Below are 22,169 nucleotides of genomic sequence, written 5' to 3'. Positions count from 1 at the left end.
ATGGGCCACTAGTCGAGCTTTATACCGTTCGATTGAGCCATCAGATCGTGTTTTAATTTTAAACACCCATTTGCTACTAACCAGGTTCATGTCTGGTGTTCGAGGTACTAAAGTCCACGTATTGTTGCTATGAAGCGCATGAATTTCATCTTGCATGGCTTGCTGCCACTTTGGATCAGTGAGAGCGTGCTTATACGTTCGAGGCTCTTTTGGTTGGTTTTCAAGATCAGCTAGAAAACATGCAGGTATTGGATGTCTTGAAGAGAAGAAAACCTTAGGCTTTAATGATCCTGTTTGAGCGCGCGTTATCATAGGATGAGTTCGACGTGGTGTAGATTGTGAACTGATCCCAATATCTGGAGAAGTCAACTCTAAAGCATCCTGAATGATAATGTTGGTAGGAGGCTCCTGGCATGGTGCAGATTGTGACATTGACGTAGAGTGTTGAGCATGAAGTGAGGAAGAATGCACATGATCAACAGTAGGGGTAGCTGCAGTTAAGGAGTCGGATGGAATAGATTGTAGAGCAGCAATTTGAAGAGGCTTGGGAAGAGCACGAACTTTGAAGGTATGAAAATCAGATTTAGTGAACTCCTGCGTGGACCTGAAGGGAAATGTTAATTCATCAAACTTTACATGCCAAGAGATATATACGCGACCTGTTTTCATGTCGAAACATTGATATCCTTTGTGATGTGGAGAGTATCCCAGAAACACACACCAAATGGATTTATAGTCCAGTTTGGCCCTTCCAAAAGGAGTAAGTAATGGGTAACATGCACACCTGAAAACTCGTAGAAGAGTATAAGATGGTGTCGCTCCAAAAACAAGTTCATAAGGAGACTTGTTACCAAGAATAGACGTTGGAAGCCGATTTATTAGAAAAACTGCAGTGTTAAACGCAGCTGTCCAAAATCGTGGAGGGATGGAAGCATGGGCCATTAATGTTAAACCAGTGTCCACAATATGCCGATGCCGACGTTCGGCCAATCCATTTTGCTCTGGTGTTCCAGGGCATGATAACCTGTGAATAATTCCATGTGCTACAAAGTAATCTTGTAGAGTTTGGTTAACAAATTCTCCGCCACCGTCACTTTGAATTATTTTTGCACAAGTATTGAATTGGTTAATCATTTGTTGAAGAAATGCAGGAAATATAGAGGCGACATCAGATTTACGGGCCATAGGAAAATGCCATATGTAGCGAGAATATTCATCAACAATGATTAAATAAAACCGAAACCCATTATAGGAAGGAATTGAGGCAGGTCCCCACACATCGGTATGAAGAGTATGTAAAAACGTTGTAGCATATGTCTCTCGAGAGCTAAATGGTAACTTTGTGGATTTACCCAAAACACAACTTTCACAAAATGCAACATTTTTATTTAGATTTGATAAAGATAAAAGTTGAAGAATGAGAGATTGAGGATGTCCAAGCCGAGCATGCCACAAGGTGCTAGGAACTTTAGTTGATAGCAGACCAACTGGAGAATTTGAAGATTGGCGTAACTGGATTGGATACAAGCCATCGACCATGGAACCCTTAAGGAGCACCTGCTTCGTCCTCATGTCCTTAAGAAGAAAACCCCAAGGATAAAATATAAAATAACAGTTATGTTCCCTTGTGAGTTGAGAGACAGATAACAATTTCTTTTTAATATCCGGAACAATAAGAACATTATTGAGCTTGATATCGGTAGCAGGTAATGAGACTTGTCCAATACCAGATATTTGTAATCCATTTCCATTTCCAACCATAACAGAATCATTTCCAAGATAAGAATGAATACCTTGTACTTCATTTGTATCAGATGTCATATGATGATTTGCACCAGTGTCGGGGTACCAAGTGACCTCGGTAGTTTCGGCAACTTGTAGTGCAGCAAAGGCTTTGAATTGTTCTGCTTCTTCATCCGAGGCAAAGCATCCATCTGCTTTATGGTTCGGGCCTCCACATCGAAAATAAGTGATGACTCCACGTCCACGACCAGTGATGCGTCCACCACGATTTATGAGTGGTTTAGTGCGAGTTCCAGAATTGCCTCTAGTTGAGCGGAAGGAACGGACATCTTTGTGTTGGGATTGAGAGGGACTCTGATTGTGTGCAATATTACGACCACGAGAAGTATAAGTTCCACGAGAATTTGTATTGGTTCTGCCACGATTGGTGTAAAATGCAACATTAGGAGAAGTCACCCGTGCTGCTTGAAGACGAATTTCGAAATCACGTAATTTGCCGATGACCCCTTCAAGAGGTGGGAAAATATCTCGAGCATTTAAAGCTGCTACTATAGGATCAAACTCAGATCCTAAGCCTCGAAGAATACATATGATGAACTCATCGTCATCCATTGGCTTACCTGCACCTCGAAGAGACAAGGCCAGAGATTTGGCCTTGTGCAGATAATCTTCTAAAGAAGAACTGCCTTTGTTGAGCGACTGCAACTCGCCCTTCATCTGTTGAAGGCGATCCCGAGTGTGACTACCATAAAGAGTCTCCAAAACATGCCAAGCATCATGAGAGGATTCACTGTTGATGACTTGGGACAGGGGACTGTCGGACAGAGAGCTATTGATCCATCCAAGGATCAATTGATCAGTGCGCAACCACATAGCTGCTGCAGGGTTGGTTCGAGACTCACCATCTTCACCGATGATGATTTGCGACGGGCAAGGAACCTGATTTTGCACATAGCCAAGAAGACCATTTCCACGGAGAATGGGAATGACTTGTGCTTTCCATAAAAGATAATTTGAAGAGGCTAGCTTAATCGAGATATCAGGTAAATGAGGAGAAGATGAAAAAGCAAGTGAAGAAGAAGTTGACACAGGTGGGATCGAAGAGGTAGACGACTCCATTGTTGGTGATACGTCTGGGGTCTCTGATACCATGTAGGAAAACTAACCTGCTTTTCCTTTGTATTGTATTCATCTTAAATAGAGATTACAAGTATGAGTGACGGTTATGAACAGCTAACATCATGACTGTCTATTGTGCTATAAAAGGAAATATAATCACTGCCTATTATGCTATACAAGGAAATAAAAACGTATACAAAACAGAGTAGGGCATAAACAGAATAAGAAATTAAAGATGAGAGGAAATCATGGAGGAAGTCATGGAGAGAGAATCATGGTTGACAGATCAATCATATCTCTACATATATGTAATCATGCAAAAAGTTTAATAATTCTCTTAAAGATGGAGTACTTACTTTCAATATTGTTGGCATTTTCAACCTCCTGATCACTTGGCCTCGACTCCTCTGATAGTACTGTAACCGGAAGTGAGGGATCGGAAGACAATCCTTCCTGATGACTCATCGTGCAAATGCCTATTGATCACCCTTTTAGATGAATTCATGAATAAATTAATAATGCTAGCGATATATGTGTATGGGATTTAGATTACTACTGTGCAAAGGACACTAGGTATAATTCATTCTAAAGCACGTATGTGTCACCCATGATGATTAAGTCTATGTTTAGACGTTGAGGTGATCTAATAAAAAATAGTAAAAAAGTAATTAATAATAGTAAAAAATAATAAATAATAATACTAAGGTAGTCTGAGGTGATTCAAACATAGCCTAACTTTACGAATTCTACATATCTTTCTTATTTTAGAAAGAGAGAACTTTAACCCCACGACCTTACCCTTCCCTTTGTTACTACAAATAGAGGACAAATATATGAGTTAAATTACAGGTCAACGAGTAACTATATGGCATTATCTTAGATATGTAATAAGCTTTTTTTGTTTTTTTGAAATAAAACCTCCTCATTCATTCAAATATCATTGTTACATTGCAATAATCTCTCAGTAAACAATCTGAGATACAAACTAGTATATCTTCCATTCATATTTTTTCTAAACCTATATGTAATGCTTCTTTAGTAAGAGTATGTGATGTTGTATTTCTATTTCTATTTGCCAACTTCACTGACCAGTTAGGCCACTCCTTCAACTAAACCTTCAAATCTTCAATAATGCTACCAAAATAAGAGAAGTCTTCAATCTGACTGTTCACTGCATTAACAACAACCTGAGCATCTCCTTCCATTATCACTTTGTTAAACCTTAGATCCTTGCATAACTCCATTGCTTTCCTTAATGCCCAGCCCTCAGCTATAGCAGGTTGTTCCACAAAGCTTTTCAACTCACAACAAGCTGCCATCACCTCCCCTTTATCATTCCTGATTACCACCCCTAAACCCACCTTCCTTGATTTCACCTCTAAAGCTGCATCCCAATTGGCCTTAAAACAATTCACACTAGGTGGACTCCAACTTTGAACCAAACCACTTGTATTGGCTTGCTGTCTATTTTCTGTTATCTTCAAGTTTGATGTCTGATACTCTTCCAAGCTTTCTCTAGCTGCGAACACAAAGGTGTTCCTCCAAAGCTTGCTTAGAAGCTTGCTTTCAAACACAAAGGTGTTCCTTCAAAGCCATAACCCTCTCATAACTACTGCAATTTCCTCCATATCAGAATGTGAGAGCTTCTCTACTAGCACTTCCAGCAAACCAAGTAGATCCCCTTCTCCCACCCTCCATTTCTGAACTGATTTAACAGATCCTGACCATACATAATTTGCAGCAGGATATTGCCAAAGAACATGTAGAACTGTTTCTTCCTCTTGCAAACATATAGGACATCTAGCATCTTCAACAATCCTCTTAGACATCAAATTTTGTTTGGTAGCTAAGAGATTATTCCCTGCCTTCCATAGGAAATTTTTTGTAATGCCAGGAATGTTCAGGCCCCATATACTCTTCCAAAACTTTCCCAGGCCATTCTGCTCTGAGGGTTCACCTATTGAGGCTCTTGATCTTGATTCCTCCAAGTAGTAGGCAGATTTAACACTAAAAGTACCTTTCTTTGAAGTTCCCCAAATCAGTCTATCATCCACGGCCCTCTTACTTAAAGGGATGCTGTTTATCAGATCAGCCTCTTCCTCAGAAAAGATTGATTTTATGAGACCCTCATTCCATTCCTTCCTTTCCTCAATCATTAGGTCCTTAACTTTAACACAAGTGTTCAGAAAAGGATTAGGAGATTGGACTCTGAAAGAAGATGGTGTTGGCAACCACCTTTGACCCCATATATTAATCTTTTGGCCATCTCCCACCCTCCACCTTAGTCCTTCCTTAAGCAGGTCCAAAGAACTCCATATACTTCTCCATATTTGAGATGGAGCTCTACCTAACGTTGCTTCCAGCAGAGAAGAACTTCTAAAATATTTTTCTTTAAAAATGGTGGCAGCCCTAGAAAAAGGGTTTTGAAGTATTCTCCATGCTTGCTTAGCCAAAAGTGCTGCATTAAAACTGGCAAGATTTCTAAAACCCAAACCTCCACACTCTTTTGACTGGCTCATTCTCTCCCAACTTCTCCATAGAATACCACTGGAATTCTTCTGACTTTTCCACCAAAACATGGACAGCATTACATTGATCTCTTTGCACAGCCTTTTAGGCAACATGAAGACACTCATAGTGTAAGAGGGAATTGCTTGTAGAACAACTTTGATCATTACTTCCTTTCCTACCCCTGAAAGGAAGAAATTCTTCCAATTGCTAATCTTTTGCCAAACTCTTTCTTTTAAGCTTCTAAATGTATTATACTTTGATTTACCTACCATAGTAGGTAGACCCAAGTACTTATCATAGCTTCCTTGCACAATAGCTCCACCTTCCAACAGAATCTTCCTTTTAACTTCCAAAGAAGTATTAGAACTGAAAAACACTGTTGTCTTATCCTTATTCAGAAATTGACCCGAGGCTTTTTCATATATGAGCAATAAATCCTGCATCTTTCTCCATTCTTCCACACAAGCTCTTCCAAATAGGATGCAATCATCTGCAAAGAGCAGATGATTTACCCTTAATCCGTGGCTAACTACTGAGATTCCTTTTGTGTTCCCCCTAAGATTTGAATTGTTGAATAATGAACTCAAACCCTCTGCACACAAAATGAATAGATAAGGGGATAGAGGATCCCCTTGTCTAAGACCCCGTGAGGGAAATAACACATCTCCTGGTATACCATTTATTAACACAGAAAAAGAAACTGAGCTAATACACTTCAAAATTAAGTCTGTCCACTCATCACAGAACCCAAGCCTTTTCAAAATAACAATCGCATAAGGCCACTCAATTCTATCGTAAGCCTTAGACATATCCAGCTTGATAGCCATACTGCCTTCTTTACCCTTCTTGCTCACCTTCATCGAATGTAAAACCTCATAAGCCACCATAACATTATCAGTTATGATCCTACCAGGAATAAAGGCAGTTTGATTGGCTGAAATAGTTGCTGACAACACTTCTTTGAGTCTGTTTGCTATCACTTTGGAAGCCATTTTGTAAATTACATTACATAGGCTGATAGGCCTATATTCAGTAACCAACTTAGGATCCTTAGACTTGGGAATGAAAACAATAAACATATGCTTAATTGAAGAGAAAGGGATTTTACGATTCAGTAGATCTAAAACTGTCAAGCACACCTTATCCCCCACTGTTGCCCAATGATTTTGGTAAAAACAAGCACCAAAACCATCAGGCCATGGTGACTTCAAACGAGCCATACTTTTAATAACAGCTTCTTTCTCCAGCTTGCTAAATGGTCTACTTAATCTTTCATTCATCTCACTTGTCACCTGAGGTGCTATATTCTATAGACACTCCTCCATAGCAGCTGTGTTAGGATTTCAGGTAGAGAACAACCTCTCAAAATAAGATCTGAAAGCTTCATCAACTTCCACCTAACCCCTGAAAACTCTACCTTGATCATCCATCACTTGACTAATGCTATTCTTTCTTCTTCTCTGATTTACACAAGCATGACAAAACTTTGTATTCATGTCACCTGAGGCATACCAGTTCCTTTTGGCCCTTTGCACTTCAGGTCCTCCTTCTCCAGCAAAATCCCAACCTCTCTTTGCACCCTTTTAATCTCTGCTGAGTTGTGCCTCCCCTCATCATCTTGTAGCTTCTTAAGGTATTCAGTTTTCTCTTTAATAACTTTCACCCTGTTCACTTTGTTTTGGTTATTCCACATCCCAAGTGCCTTGCTGCAATTATCCAATAGATTCATGAGATTCATAGTCTGCTTACCCCTCTCCTCCCGTCTATCCCACTCTCTTCTAATAACTCCTTCACATTCTTCATCTTTGGCCCAACCAACTTCATATCTAAATACTTTCTTGCCTCTCCAGATATTTCTGCCTTTCTTACTCGAAGACAATAGCAAAGGCCTATGATCTGAACATCTTCCTGCTAAGACCTCCACCCAGTAATCTTTATGCAGATATGCCCAACTTGGATTGGCCACTGTCCTATCCAACCTTTCTTTCGTAAAAGTGTCATCCTCATGTTCATTACTCCATGTGAACTTGTTCCCTCTCCATCCAAGATCAAAAAGATTCCCTTTCTCCAACGCCGATCTAAATCTCTCCATCAGTTTTTCATGTATTGGGTTTCCCCCCACCTTCTCATCATTGGTTGCAATTTCATTAAAGTCACCAATTACACACCACCCTTGGTTGGCCTTAGGCTTTCAGGATTCAAAAAAATCCCAGGATTCAGCCCTTTTAACAGTTTCTAGCTGCCCATAATAACATGTGAGAATCCAACTATCCTTATCTTCTTCCTCAACAATCTTCACATTTATATGCCTTTGTGTGTAGTTAATAACTTCAACTTTAACCACATTGTTCCATAATAAAGCTAAACCACCCCTTCTCCCTACTGACTCCACAACAAAACACCCTTCACATTTTAATTTTTTCTTCAAATAATCAAATCTTTCTGCTCTTAGTTTAGTCTCCATCAAAAAGACTAAATCGAGTCTCTTATCCTCCACCATGTGGTAAAGGTCTTGAACTGTCCGAGGGTTCCCAAGCCCTCGGCAGTTCCAACTTAGGATTTTCATTGGGATTGGCAGGGCTGTTGAACAGCCTCTGCCAACTCTTGGTGAAATTCCATCCCTCTTCTTTCATGAACTAATCTGGCTTTCTTATGCTTACCACTCTCCCATTCTCCTTCTTCTACCTCATCTTTTGATCTTTTTCTAGATAACAAAACATCCTTTTTAACAACTACCTGCTTCTTCTCTCTAGCTTTCCTCTTCCACCCTCCTCTTGACAATGGTTTCCCAGCCAACAGTTCTGGACCACCCTCAACCCCCACAACTTTAGGCCCCTGCTCCTTTTCCCCCTCTTCCACCTGTGTGTATTTTACAAATTCCACATCTTCCCCTACACTACCCTCTCCCCCAGTCCCTACAAAGTTATCCCCTTCTCTCATCCCAGGTAACAAACCCCCACTGACTTCCTCCCCCCTATCTTTTTTATATCCCTTCCCAATCCCCTCATCTCCCACATTTGAATGAGCACTACTATCCCCCCTCCTTCCATCCTGCAAGCCTTCTCTATCCTTCACTCTAAAACCAGATTTAGCCTCAGCCCTCAGCCATGACCCATATTGCTCCTTTCGTTCCCCTTCCCCTCCACATCCAAATTTACCATGAACCATACATCTATAAGCAAGACAGATTCTAGGCAATTTTTCAATCTATATAGGAATCCACATTTTTTCTCCTTTAACATTAATAAATCTACCTCGAGCCAAAGGTTTGTGGATATCTAACCTGATTTGGACTCTCAGGAATCTACCTCATCCACTGCCATCTGAGTTCACATCCACTTCCTCCACCTTGCCAATAGTCTTCCCTATCTTCTTCCCATGGTCCTTATTCATACAGCCAAGAGGCATATCATGCATTTGGACCCAGAAGCTCTCTTGCTCAAACTTCAGGCTCTGTGGTGGTGTAATTTCCTTGAACATCTTCAATACAAGTAGGTGTGAATCAAATAACCACAGTCCCCCACTCCATACTTTTTGCTTATCTGCATGGTTTGCAAAAGTAAGAGTGAACAAGTTATTCCCAACCTCAGTGAACTTTGCTGGCTTACTGATTCTCCAAACTTTCATCAATGTTGATTCTAAAACTTCCTTCCTAATACTTCGCTCCATCCAGATTTTACCAACCAAACTACACTCCCATTTATATTGGATTTCCTCTATAACCGATTCATCAATGGCTATTTCTACCCCTTCCTCCTCCGTCAAACAAAATCTCTCCCATTTCTCCTCTACCTCATTCATTTTTCCACCCTACTCCTCTGATACGATTCTACCAAAGCCTCCGAGATTTTTTGTTCTACCACCCCGTTTCTAGTTATCAGCGATGTACACATACCTTTCCTCTTGCTACAGCCACCGTGAGCACCGTACCATCTGCTACACCCCAGTTACGTACCGCCTACCTCTCACTACAAAACCGTTAGGAACTCTAAGTGGTCTCCCCTTAGCTTCACTTCATACTCCCTCCCGAGAATAGAGAGGAGAATAATTCAACTTGGATATTTCATCATGTTGTAACAATCTTTTAGTCTTTTACAATAATATTATATACTCGTACCAAAGAAATAAAAAGATTCTAGAACCTCTACATCTTGATATTTTATTACGAAATTCATAAATTATGCACATCAGTTAAAAACAATAATATTAATAAAAAAAACTATTAAAAACAAATGGGCCTCCAAAAGACCAAAAACTATGTGTCTGATCCATATAGAAGGAAAACCCACTATATAGCAATGGGATCCATGATATATAGTCGCAGATGATCTCCATGATATTCCGTAACCATGACCAGAGAAACGTGGAAGGGTGTCTCGGTCGGAAGAAACATCAGGATGGGGATTACCGGGACCCACAAGAGCTGTGCATGGTCTCCGTCAAGCTGGGGATCTAGTGTCTGTACGTCCATGAAAGACACGTGGCCTGGAATAGACCCAAAATACTGGGTACGGTCTTGGTGAGAGGGCCGGGAGATCATCCATTAGGGTGATGCTACAGTCAGCCCGCTGGAAGCTTCCGCTGGAACTGTAATATTATTTTATATATATTTTATTTAAATAATTTTTTATATAAATTTTTTAATATTTTAAAATAATAAAATAAATTTAAAATATTATTAAAAAAATACTTTTTTAATTAAAAAGTAAAAAAATATATATTAAAAAATATTTTCTTAATCACGAAGTAAAATAAAAAAATATAAATTACTTCATGATTAAGAAAATATTTTTTAATAATATTATGATTTTTTTAAAATATTTAAAATGGATATACTACAGCTCCTATTGGGCTTATTATCTACTTTCTTATGTGTATTTTTTTAATTTATTTTTTATATAGATTTTTTTTACACTTCTAAATATTTTTAGAAAATAAAATAAAATTAAAATATCAATAAAAAACACTTCCTTAATCAGAAAGTAAAAAAAAAATTATTAAAAAATATTTCTTTAATTACGAAGTAGAATAAATATTACTTTTTATTCTATTTCGTGATTAAGAAAGTATTTTTTAATAATATTATAATTTTTATTTTATTTTTTAAAATATTTATATAAAAAAAACTAAAAAAAAAAAGAAGCTATAGTCCAGCGGGAGCCCCTAACGGGATATGTAGCATTTTCCCATCCATTAATATATACTGAGATATCATCAAAATAATGGGTACGGATCCCAGCTTAGGGATTGCTTTGAAGAGGATTAGAAAAAGTTTGGATGTTTGCCTTTTGGTATTTGTCAATTCAAAAGAAAAACTAATCAAGGTAGTGAGATGAGAGAAAATATTGCAATGCCGAAGATGATCATATGTTACAAAAAGGCATGCAACAGTACGTACTTACTTATGCTTGAGCTTTAAAGCCTGCTTGAGCTGCCAAAGGAAGCTAGATCAACTGTTACGTCCGTACGTTGTTTTGATGCTCGGTAGAATTTCAATTAAGAGCGTTTGGAAGTCGGCCACGGTTTAGAAAACAAGTTAATTTCACCATAAGATATATATAGACCATAGACTACACCAAATGGATCAGATGAAACACTTATATTCACGGAAAATTCTAAATGCTACCACGAGGTATCCCCGTTGCGGCTCGGCGCCTACGTGGCATAATTACTAAACGACGCCGTTTAGTAATTTCGTTCAATTTTCCTCTTCCCCCCCCCCCCCTCCCAAAAAACCCCTTCCCCCGCATCCCTCTGTTTTCTCTCATCCCACGCACGAACCCTAACAAATTATTATTATCCCCACTTGTTGCTATTTCTTAAATTCTTGAATTGCAGGGACACAACTTGAACTGCATTGGTTAAAATATATTTCAACTTTTTCAGTAGACACCTTGAATAAACTGCTAAAGAAAGAGAAAGAGGTCGAAAAGATACTCGAGCTTCTCGAAAAGAGGGAAATTGACTTGCGTAAGATAGTGGATCGCTTCAAGAGGGTGCAGATGGTACTATCCAATAAAAGCGACGAGATTATGCAAAAGGAGTTGGTGCTTAATGCACAAGAAGCTAAAATAAGGAGTTTAGGTACGCTACTTTGGATTTAATGTTGTTTTGTATTTGTACATGTATTTTACCTAGTGTTATATAAGTAATTTGGGATTGTTGTTAGTAGTTCTATGTTTAGGTATTGGACTTGTACATTTGTTTTAAGTTTGCATTGGACTTGTACATTTGTATATAAGAATTTCAATTTCTGGATATATAATTGAAAAGAAAGATGAGGAAGGTTTCAGGGGGTCTTCCATCAAAGCAATGGACGACTTTTTCAGTGCTGCAGAGTTCAAGAGGCAGCAGACTGAGATAGAAAATAATGTTGCCACTTGATTCAGGTAGCACTAGTGCTATATATCGTCATATGTAGCTAATAAAGTATGACTACGTTTGAGGTTCAAATATTTACTCCAATGTGTGCAGAGCTTCAATTATGCATAAGATATATATGTCATATGGCAGCCACGACGAGGCATTGGCGACTTGGACTAGTTTGGTCAGCCCCCTCATCTGGTTTAAGCTCTGTGAACGATGGGGTAGCGAGGCCTTCCAGGTATGCATTCTATGTATTCAATTGAAATGAATATGAATTTGGTAATAACTCCCATAAGTTGATGTGGGGTTAAGAATTTCTAACTTAAGTTGAAATTGATGGTTTTTAATGGCAGAAAATATCGAGTAAAAATCGGGAGAATAGAAAGATGTTGAAAATTAACCACACAACAGGTCGCAAATCCTTTGTGAGGATGCTAGAACAAAAGGTATAAGGTTTGAAGTAAATTATTCCCCACACAACACATTTCCCATTTGTAAACCGATATCATGGCAAAAACACACTCACATGATGTTAAATTTAGGATTAGTGTTTTTCTTGAAGGGGTATGCTATATCCCCATGTTTTATGTGGTATATGATCAATAACTCTTGTATAGCATGCATGAATGGTTAGATTGATTTATTGGTTATTAAGCTATCCATGCCATATGTCAAAAATTTATTACATCTTTGATTTACATGTACACATGTAGCGCGCTGAAAATGTAAATTTGGTGGACTTCTACAAGGAAACCCACTGGTCGAAGAAGAAAGATAAATTTGTGACACCTGCCACTGAAGACATTTATGTGAGTATATTCTAGCATAAGAATTATTTGTTAAATGCAATTTTATTTCCTACTTTATGCGATTGAATTTTTCAAAATTGATCATTACTTGGAGAAAGACCATAAGTGGATATTAATGTCCTTTTGCATAAGGATATGGTGGGAAAGCTAGACACTCTTGAACTAGATAAACGAACTGACGAAGCAGCAGCGGGTGTCTTCAGAGAGGTACTTGGGCATCGACCGGGTTATGCAAGAGGATTGAGAGATATGGTGATCCCGGAGTCTACGAGACAATGCTCATTGGCACGGGAGAGAGAGTATATAGCCTTGATTGAAAAACATAAAAAAGATGCTGAAGCCTCCAAGAGTGAGATGGATCAAGTTAATGAAGGCAAACATGGAGGTTATAATGGAGAGATAAAACGAAACCGATCGTATGTTGAGGGCCATCTTCGCTGCGTGCCCATCACTCATTGAGTCTCTTGGAGAGACTCAGTGAGGATATTTATGTGGGAAAAGATGGTTTGGGTTTTTTTGTGGTAATTTTTGGGTGCAATTTTTGACTAAGATGGTGGGTTGGGAAGATATATAAATATATATATATATATATATCCAATGGGAGGTTATATCTAAATGTTTTGTGGGAGCAAGCTAGGTTGGGAAAGCAGATGTTTTGGCCTAAAATATATCCTTAAATACATATGATAATATGTACAAACTTTATGAGATGATGTTGGGGGGGTTCACTGAACATGAGTCAAAGATGTAAGTATCTACACCACCGCCTTCACTATACATATCGATTGACTTCATTGACATGCTTACCAACATTTGGTTGCTTGTTGTGTAGGCTAATTCATACCATGTATGTACATGGTATGAATGGGAGGGGTCGGATTTGGCCAGAGTCTAATACGTGTCTTGGAATTGGTTGTAATTATCTTCCATGTGCATGTTATGTTGTGATCTGGTACATGGTACAAGTTTCTGTGTTATGCTTGATGCTTGGCAATGGTTCCGAAGCCCAAATTCATGGGAGGCTGAATGAGCAGGTGATGCATTCATTCCCCTATGCGAGCATATAAGTAGTATGCACTTCTATCCAAATGATATGCTATTTATGTAATTTTTATACATGATATGCTATTTATGATCAATAACTCAAGGATAGATAGGCCTACTTACGCTAAGTATTTGGCATGGGAATTATCTTGGGAAGTTGCTTTCTCCGTATCAATTGCAAGTTGCCCTTCATGAACCAGGAGTGTTAAAATGTTATATATAATTATGCATGCCATCCCCCTTTTTTATCAAATAAGAAAGCAACAATCCACACCTAAACCCAAATTTTATGTGAGAATATATGAACATTATATAATAATGGGATAGAAAATAAAATAAATGTACCTCCAATACAACTTATAATGTTTCTTCACTAACTCCCTAAAAATGGCAAATATTATAACACAGATTTCTATTGTGGTATTTAAGGTTATGTGAAAAAATTTAAAGCACTTATTTTTAAACATGTTATTATAAATAATCAACATGCCATGCCTCTGGTTTTCCTTTTGCATACAGCTTTATATATCTAGAAAAAAGAATCCATTATAAAATTTGTCAGAATATTGGGTACTCATAGGTTTGTACATACAAAACTGATGTAGCAGGCCAGACCGGGAGGTGTCAAGGTCATTGGTGGGGTGATGAGGAAGTTGTTTGATCAGTTGGTTGTAGTTTGTTGGGTTTGATGCTAGTGTTGTGTTGTTCGCTGAAAATGTCTAAACCAAGGAACCCGACAAGCTAGATACCAAAGCTATGCTATCTTTGACTGAATTTGTCATGGAATGAGCTCTAACAAAGTTGGCTAGATTACATTCATTGAAGGGTAGGTCATTTCGAGCTAATAATAACTAGTTATAAGTAAGTGCATATTTACAAAATAGATACAAATTTGTAAGATCCAATATTTTAGTCCTAAAATATGCATTGACATGGTTGTAATTAATTGATGTTTTCAATGATGTGGCAGGCTTTCACATGCAGTGGCATAGTTCAGTAATAGTGATGTAGCAGCAGGCTTGGAATTCAAGAACCCCAGCCAAGTAAGTTTCAACCCAATGTATATAAGCTTGTTTATTAAATAGCAGTATGTGATAGTTTTTATGCTTATATTACCACACTAGGGGTTAACTAAGTAGCTAAAGTAAAGACATGAATACCTAGAATTAATTAAGCACCTTTCCTACTTTCATTTTAAGCCCTCTACCTTATTCAATTCAATCTCCAAATGCATATTTTGTGCATGGAGCCCATTACATTTTCTCTACCTCTTATTAGTTATTTCCTTCTTTCTTTCTTTGCTAAAATTAAGCACATTTCTCTTGAAGAGAAGTTTCTTTTTTTAGCTAACTATCACCGCCCATAGTACTTATTAAAACCTCTCACTTGTAAACAGAAAATGATTGCGGGTTATTCATTAATCTCGCGAAAATCCGAGGTGATCATCATGATCTATGCCATCATATTATGAGAGCACCTTCACGTTATAATTTGTGCAAGGAAGCTAATTTGTTGATAGAGAAGATCTTGTAAGATGTGTTGAACATGAGGAGGGCTTATAAATTTATACAACATATTGTGTTTTAAGTACATGATCATGATCTTGTGTTTGGGTCCCAAGCGAAAGAGTATGGACATCTTGTTCACTATTAGCTGGTGAAGGTATGTCCAAAGTGATATTCTCGTTGGTTTTACCCATCTACCATGAGCATTACGAACCAAACCTTTGTTTTCCAATTGGTACAAAAAATGTGGGATCCTAAGCTCATCCACCAACATGTCACATGCCTTGAGCGTACGCAATATCCCTGTCATTATACGACCAGCCTATTGTGGCACTACCAAGAAACCCATCTGGAAGATGAATACCTAGATATACTTCCATTTTAATACCTTTGTTAATTAGATTACCAAAATATAAAGCTATATATATAATATCGTACTTAATTTTAAATGAAAATTAAAAACCAAGGTCTTCTTTATATATGTTTGTCTTGTTCTTTGCATATGTATAGATGCTTTGTTCTCATGCAAAGCAGTACTGCATGTTGCTACATTCAACTTTCTAATCTTGCATGGTTAGGTCTGGGGGATATCATGTCATGTTCTTTGGTAATTAAGCTGTTGAATCAAAACCAAATTTAAACGAAAAAAAAAGGTTTTAAATAAAATGCATGCCACCAAATTCTGCTATTGTTTATTGGGCACTTTAATTGATGATGAATTGTCACTTTAGAGAATTTTACCTTGGATATTTCTTTTGCGCAGCGAATGTAGAACGCTGGAAAATAATATACTTGATAAACTTGGAATTGAAGGTGGATCTTTGCCGCTCAATCCCCAGGTCATGGCAAATCAACCAACAATGTGTGAAGTTGCGAATGAACTCCACCCATCATTTGTTTTCATGTATTGTTTTAACCGGTACATTTGTATTGCATGTGGATTTTTTATCTATACTTTAAAGCTTGTAAAAGACATTAGCTACTCCCAAGCATGTAGTACTTAATTGCCTTCCATTAATGCACCATATGCCAGTGTATAGGGCTGATGTCAATGATGTATTGGCATGGATGGAAACTTGAATTTGTATATATATGCTTTTATGGTTTATATTTGGAAACGTGAACTTGAAATAGTCCTTTAAATTGCAGTATTGGAAAGTATTACTTGTATATATTTGGAATGCGTTGGAGAATGGAAATTAGGTACCCACAGGCTGAAAAATATCTCATTTTGTATAATGCTGTAAAACGTACATGAAAAGACCATTTGCGGCGATTTCCAGGTCGCTGCTAATGAGAGCCCAACGATTGTATTGTTTTTGCGGCGATCTTACTTGGACGTGAAAAAAAAAACAAGATTTAAAATTAGTTTTTGCGGCGGACTTTTTCGCCGCAACTAACAGTTATTGCATCGAATTATACTTCGCCGTAAATAAAATAAATGTAATTGGAACTTATTTGCGGCGAATTAGGTCGCTGCAAGTTAGTACTGCAGCAATTTTCATCAACGACAAAAAAGATTATTGTGGCGATTTTTTAGAACGTTGTAATTAATAAGCAGGTTTTTACGGCGATTTTTGTGTATTCGCGACTAACTAAAACGCTGCAAATACTCTTTCACAGCGATATTAATCGATGTCCCAAAGACATTTGCGGCATTTTATTAAAGTAATTGCAGCAAACAAAATCGCCGCAAAAAAAAATTATTGGCGACGATATTCTAGATTCGCTGGCTAAAATTTTAAATTAGTCAACAATTGCAATGAACTTTTGGCACATAGTAAATCGCTGCAAATAATCATAAGCAGCGATTTTCTTGGTTCCTAGCGGTGAATGTAAGCGCCACAAAAGACTGTTTTTCTTGTAGTGATTAATTATGAGACAGATCACAAATATATACCTGAAGTAGTGTGGATCAAAAAAGAGCTTTAGGAAATCAATCCAACCTCAGGGATTATAATAAGTTCCAGTTTGTATGAAATGATCAGCTAATCTAGAGGGCCGGGGTTTAAATACCTGACGATCAAGCCCAAGTAGGGCACAAAAAAATCTTTTATTAATTCAAGATATTTATGATCCAGTCAATGGCAGCTGTGGGAATTGCGTTATTTGGAGGCTTTCTTTATTTATTTAACGCTTGTTGTGGCTTTATTGTTTTTAAAAAAGCTCAGGAAAAGAGAGAGAGAAAAATAGAGAGTTGCGTTTGGATTCAATATTAATTGAAAAGTTCTAGGTACTCTTTTGCAAAGAAAATTTAATTATTTTTTATATTAATTTATTGAAATTGCGAATTGGACATGATCAGAGAATTGAATGGTATCATGACGAACAGTCAACAATGGATGGCCAGTCGTTACGTTCTTAATTTATTGCAAGGGTTGTTGGAATATGATTATCATCTGCATATATTTAAACCGTTTGCATGCGTTATACATATTATATGCTTTTTAATTATTCATATTTATTACTAGTTCTAACCACCCTGTTGAACCCAAAATGCGCCCCTAAAAATAAGGGCCCTGCCAAGCCTGCTAAACAAGCCCTGCTAAGTCCTAGTCGGGCCAATGGCCCAAGGGCTTACCATTTGGCAAGGAGGACAATGCCACGAGGGGTAGACGGAGGTCCACGGCGAAAGGAGCATGCTGGTTAACCTACAGACCGAACCTGTCCTCGTCAGGGAAGATCCATCAAGATCCTCAAACGACAGGCCACATTAAAGAAAAATTTTACTCATCATCCTTACAGTACCACACACCAAACATAATTTTTTAATTTTTTCTCTTATTAAATTCGTGATATATGGATGATGAATAGAAAAATTCAATTAGTTTAAGAAGAATATAACTATTTTTTTTTTTTAAAAAAAAGTGTAGTGTGTGGTGTGTGGTGTGTTTGGATGATAAGTAACAAAGCTTCACATTAAATGCAGTAAGACATCCCCTTGGGAGAGTTCTGCAAGATGAACACATCTCTATCTAGGTGAGTTCATCGAGAACCTTAGCAAGTCACGCTGCATTAAATGCATAGGTGCACCTACTATTAAGCAACTCTTGACGACAAGGCTGTTACTACCAGTGAGTGAACGAATGATGGTATGGATAGGAGGTTCACAGAGATGGAGGAGAGGTTGAGAACAATGGCTTTGGAAATGGATAGCCACCAGAGGGAAAGTCAGGCTTTAAGACGGAAAGATATGGGGTCCAGTCGTAACAAGCAAAACAAAGCGAGGTCCGTGGGTGGAGGTAGACCCACCTTCGAGGACGACGAGAAGAGGAAGATGCATGACGACCTGCGTAACCGCATGGGTAACTACGAGGAGATGGCTAGGAGGATAGGCTCATCCTCCTCGGTCCAGCACTTACTGAATACAACGGACCTACCCTACAGCGTAGACATCATGATGGCGCCGCTCTTGCCTAAGTTCAAGGTTTCCCAAATTGAGCAATGGGTCCCACAATTCTCTCTAGCACTTAGAGACACTTAAGGCCCACATGACAGTCCATGGTTTCCGCAGGGAAGTCATGTGCCGAGCCTTCCACTTGACCCTCAAGGGAACAACAAGAGCTTGGTTTAGAGCCTTACAACTGAGTTCCATCGACAACTACGAGGAACTGGGCCAACAATCCCTAACCCAGTTTATGGCGAGCCGGCGAAGGAAGCAACCAACTGCCTACCTACTTATGGTGAAATAACAGGAGGATGAGAGTCTCAAGATATACCTTACTAGGTTCAACAAGGAGTGTATAACAAGGGACGATTAGGATGAGGGATTATGCTAGCGACAAATCTGGGAAGCATTTGACCCAGGAGCCCATTCATGGTAGAGTTAGCAAGGAGAACTCCAATGACATTACAAGACTTCATGGATAGGGCCGATGACTTTGTTAATGCGAAAGAAACCCTAAAGGCCCTGACTGCCTTGAGGGAACTCAAATTGGGACCAACATGATAGGGATCAAGGGAGGCCAAAGGCAACAAGAGCCGTGAAAAGGAGTGAAAGGGGATGAAATATCCGTATGAGATGGGGAGAGAAGGGGAAGTGTCCTCTTGGGGCCAAGTCTGAACGTTTGAGCAAGAAGCAGAGAACGCCCACAAAGGGCTCCCAAACAAAATGAGTATGGTTTGAGACTCCCCCGTTTCTTTGCCTATCACAGGACGGAAGATTGTGTTTATGATACCATATAGATACAACAATACTTTGAAGGTAGATAGTTGTGAAGTTTTTTGTGTTTTATTTGATAGAGCATAAAGGGTCTATTTTGGAATAGGCATGGAGTTGATAGATTTCTTTTTTAGTACATAAAGTATTTAGAAACTTTTGGATTTCAAATTTGATTGTAACTTAGCATTATATTATATAATGAGTGAAATATTTTGGCCAGGTTTGGTTATACAAATCATCTCCTCTCATCTTATCTCACCTCATCTAATCATTATAACTTTCTCAAACTCTTATATAAAATACAATAAATTAAAATTTCAAGTTTTTCAAATACCAAAATAGCAGATCATAAAAGTTAGCTCGTTGAATAGCTTTAGGAAATGAGTGAATCTATTCATCATCCATTTTTTCATCATTCTCTCATCATCCTATGATGTGGCATTAGATGATAAGTTCATAAGTAAAATATCATAAATAGTCTCCAATCATCTAATGTCACATCATGAGATGATGAGAATTGGGATGATATATATATATATATATGCATACACATGCAATGCAGATTTTAAAATTAATCGGGGAACCTAGCGCCTCCTAAAGCCTCTCTCTTTCTCTCTATCTCTCTCAAAATCAAGGCCCTCCAGATCTGATTTTTACTGGAGGAGTCTTTACACCTTCTTATCCCATATGTACATATAACATCTCCAACAACCTCTCATATCATCGTTCACTAAGTCAAATAAATGAATTTGACGACTCCTCTTTTTATATGCAAGATGGACAAAAGCTGAATGAATTTGGGTGATAGACTTGTATCACCTGCATATGCTGAAGGTGTTAAGAATTTCCTCACAATGGCACGAAACCATTCCATGGGAAGTGATATCATTCGGTGTCCTTGTCGTATATGCTGTAATAACCTCTTCTTGCCTATATTTGAGATGGAGACTCACTTGTTCATAAAAGGGATCAATCCAAATTACACCCAGTGGATATTTCATGGAGAGGAGGAGACACTTCCCATCATTCACGATGACATAAATTCGGGGGTTCGAGTCGGTGACGAGTACATTGATGACATGGACCGTATGTTAGATGACATACGGGCAGGCACATTCAGAGATGCTCCTCAAGACAACACTACATCGCCAACACAGCCATCAGTACCACAACCCTCCCCAAACTCAACTTTTGACCAACTATTAGAGGATGCTCGACGTCCTCTTTTTGACGGTTGCACAAAATTCTCAAAGCTCTCATTTGTCGTCAAGTTGTTACACATTAAAACGCTCGGTGGGTGGTCAATTAAGTCTTTTGATATGCTCATTAGCCTTCTGCAATATGCCTTTCCTGATGCTAAATTGCCCAGTTCATATGAGGAGGCAAGGTCATTGGAGCAAGGTTTGGGTTTCAACTACCACAAAATTCACGCATGCCCCAACGACTGTATTTTATTCTGGAAGGAATATGCTAATCTTAATGAGTGCCCTATATGTAAGGCTTCGCGTTAGATGCCAAATACACATGGGTCACGAGTGATCCCACAAAAAGTGCTTTGACATTTCCCTTTGAAGCCAAGATTGCAGCGTCTCTTTGTGACAAACAAGATCGCATGTGATATGAGATGGCATAAGGAGGAGCGGGTACCTGATGACACTAGTATGAGACATCCTGCTGATTCTGAGGAGTGGAAGACATTTGATCAAGCCCACTGTTGGTTTGCTAGGGATGCTCGCAATATTAGACTTGGTTTGGCAAGCGACGGCTTCAATCCCTTCAACAACCTGGCAAAGCCGTATAGCATTTTGCCAGTAATTTTTGTCCTATATAACTTGCCGACGTGGTTATGCATGAAAGACCAATTCTTCATAACATCGCTCATTATCCCTGGCCCAAAATCACCGGAGAATGACATTGATGTGTATTTGCAGCTATTAATTGATCAGTTGCTTGAACTCTGAGAACATGGGGTACCTACATATGATGCTTCCACTAAGGAAATGTTCATGTTGCATGCTGCGTTATTATGGACAATTAATGACTTCCCTGCTTATGGGAATCTTTCTGGGTGGTCAACAAAATGGAAATTGGCATGTCCCTCTTGCAATGCAAGCACAGATTCCAATTGGTTGAAGTATGGCATAAAACAGTGTTACATGGGACATCAACGTCTCTTACCGGCAAGTCACATTTGGCAGACGAAGAAATGGTTGTTGAATGATAGAGAAGATCATCGCATGCCACCAAATTTGCTTGAAGGAGAGGGTCTCTTAACTCAACTAGAAATGCTTGGAGATGTCCAATTTGAGAAAACAAGTAAGAAGACAAAACACACTGCTGATGGGTTGAACTGGACAAAGAAAAGCATATTCTTCAACCTACCTTATTGGTCAATGTTGCGGCTTCGACATAATCTAGATATTATGCATATTGAGAAGAACATCTCCGATAGCATATTGGGCACTTTAATGGATATTCTTGACAAAACAAAAGATAACATAAATTCTAGGCGTGACCTGGAGAACTTGGGTTTCTGAAAAGAATTACATCTTCAGCCTGAAGGTATACGTGTTACAATGCCATGTGCATCGTACACATTACATGGAAAGGAATAAATTCTGTCAGTGGCTCGCAAAGGTTAAATTTTCAGATGGGTTTGCTGCTAATGTCACGCACTGTGTTTCTGTCCGTGATTGCAAAATCTCTGGGCTCAAAAGCCATGACCATCATGTTTTTTTGCATCGACTGCTTCCTATTGCTGTTGGGAGGTTCTTAAGGAGTGATTTTGCATTGTCTTTGACTGAACTTAGCAGTTTCTTCAAAGAGTTGTGCTCCCGAACACTAGATGTGAATCGCTTATCTCAGCTTCAACTTGATATCATCATCACTCTATGCAAATTGGAGATGATA

The 22,169-nt window shown here is 38.5% G+C and overlaps 1 protein-coding gene across 1 annotated transcript; it reads right to left on the bottom strand.

Annotated features, from left to right (window-relative positions):
* Nucleotides 1-6,865: 6,865 nt before the first annotated feature.
* On the bottom strand, nucleotides 6,866-7,465 carry LOC108981637. The gene has a single exon (XM_018952899.1). It carries the CDS (start codon nucleotides 7,463-7,465, stop codon nucleotides 6,866-6,868), a length of 600 nt encoding a protein of 199 aa, XP_018808444.1.
* Between the last annotated feature and the right edge of the window lie 14,704 nt (nucleotides 7,466-22,169).

This window comes from Juglans regia, chromosome 4 (assembly GCF_001411555.2).
Source record: "Juglans regia cultivar Chandler chromosome 4, Walnut 2.0, whole genome shotgun sequence".
Lineage (NCBI taxonomy): Eukaryota > Viridiplantae > Streptophyta > Magnoliopsida > Fagales > Juglandaceae > Juglans > Juglans regia.
The sequence above is the reverse complement of the archived record's forward strand: the minus strand, read 5'-3'. Positions and strand labels throughout refer to the sequence as shown.

Excerpts from the sequence above, each read along its gene's own strand:
- LOC108981637 (XM_018952899.1), bottom strand. The coding sequence starts at position 7,465 with ATGGAGAGATTTAGATCGGCGTTGGAGAAAGGGAATCTTTTTGATCTT.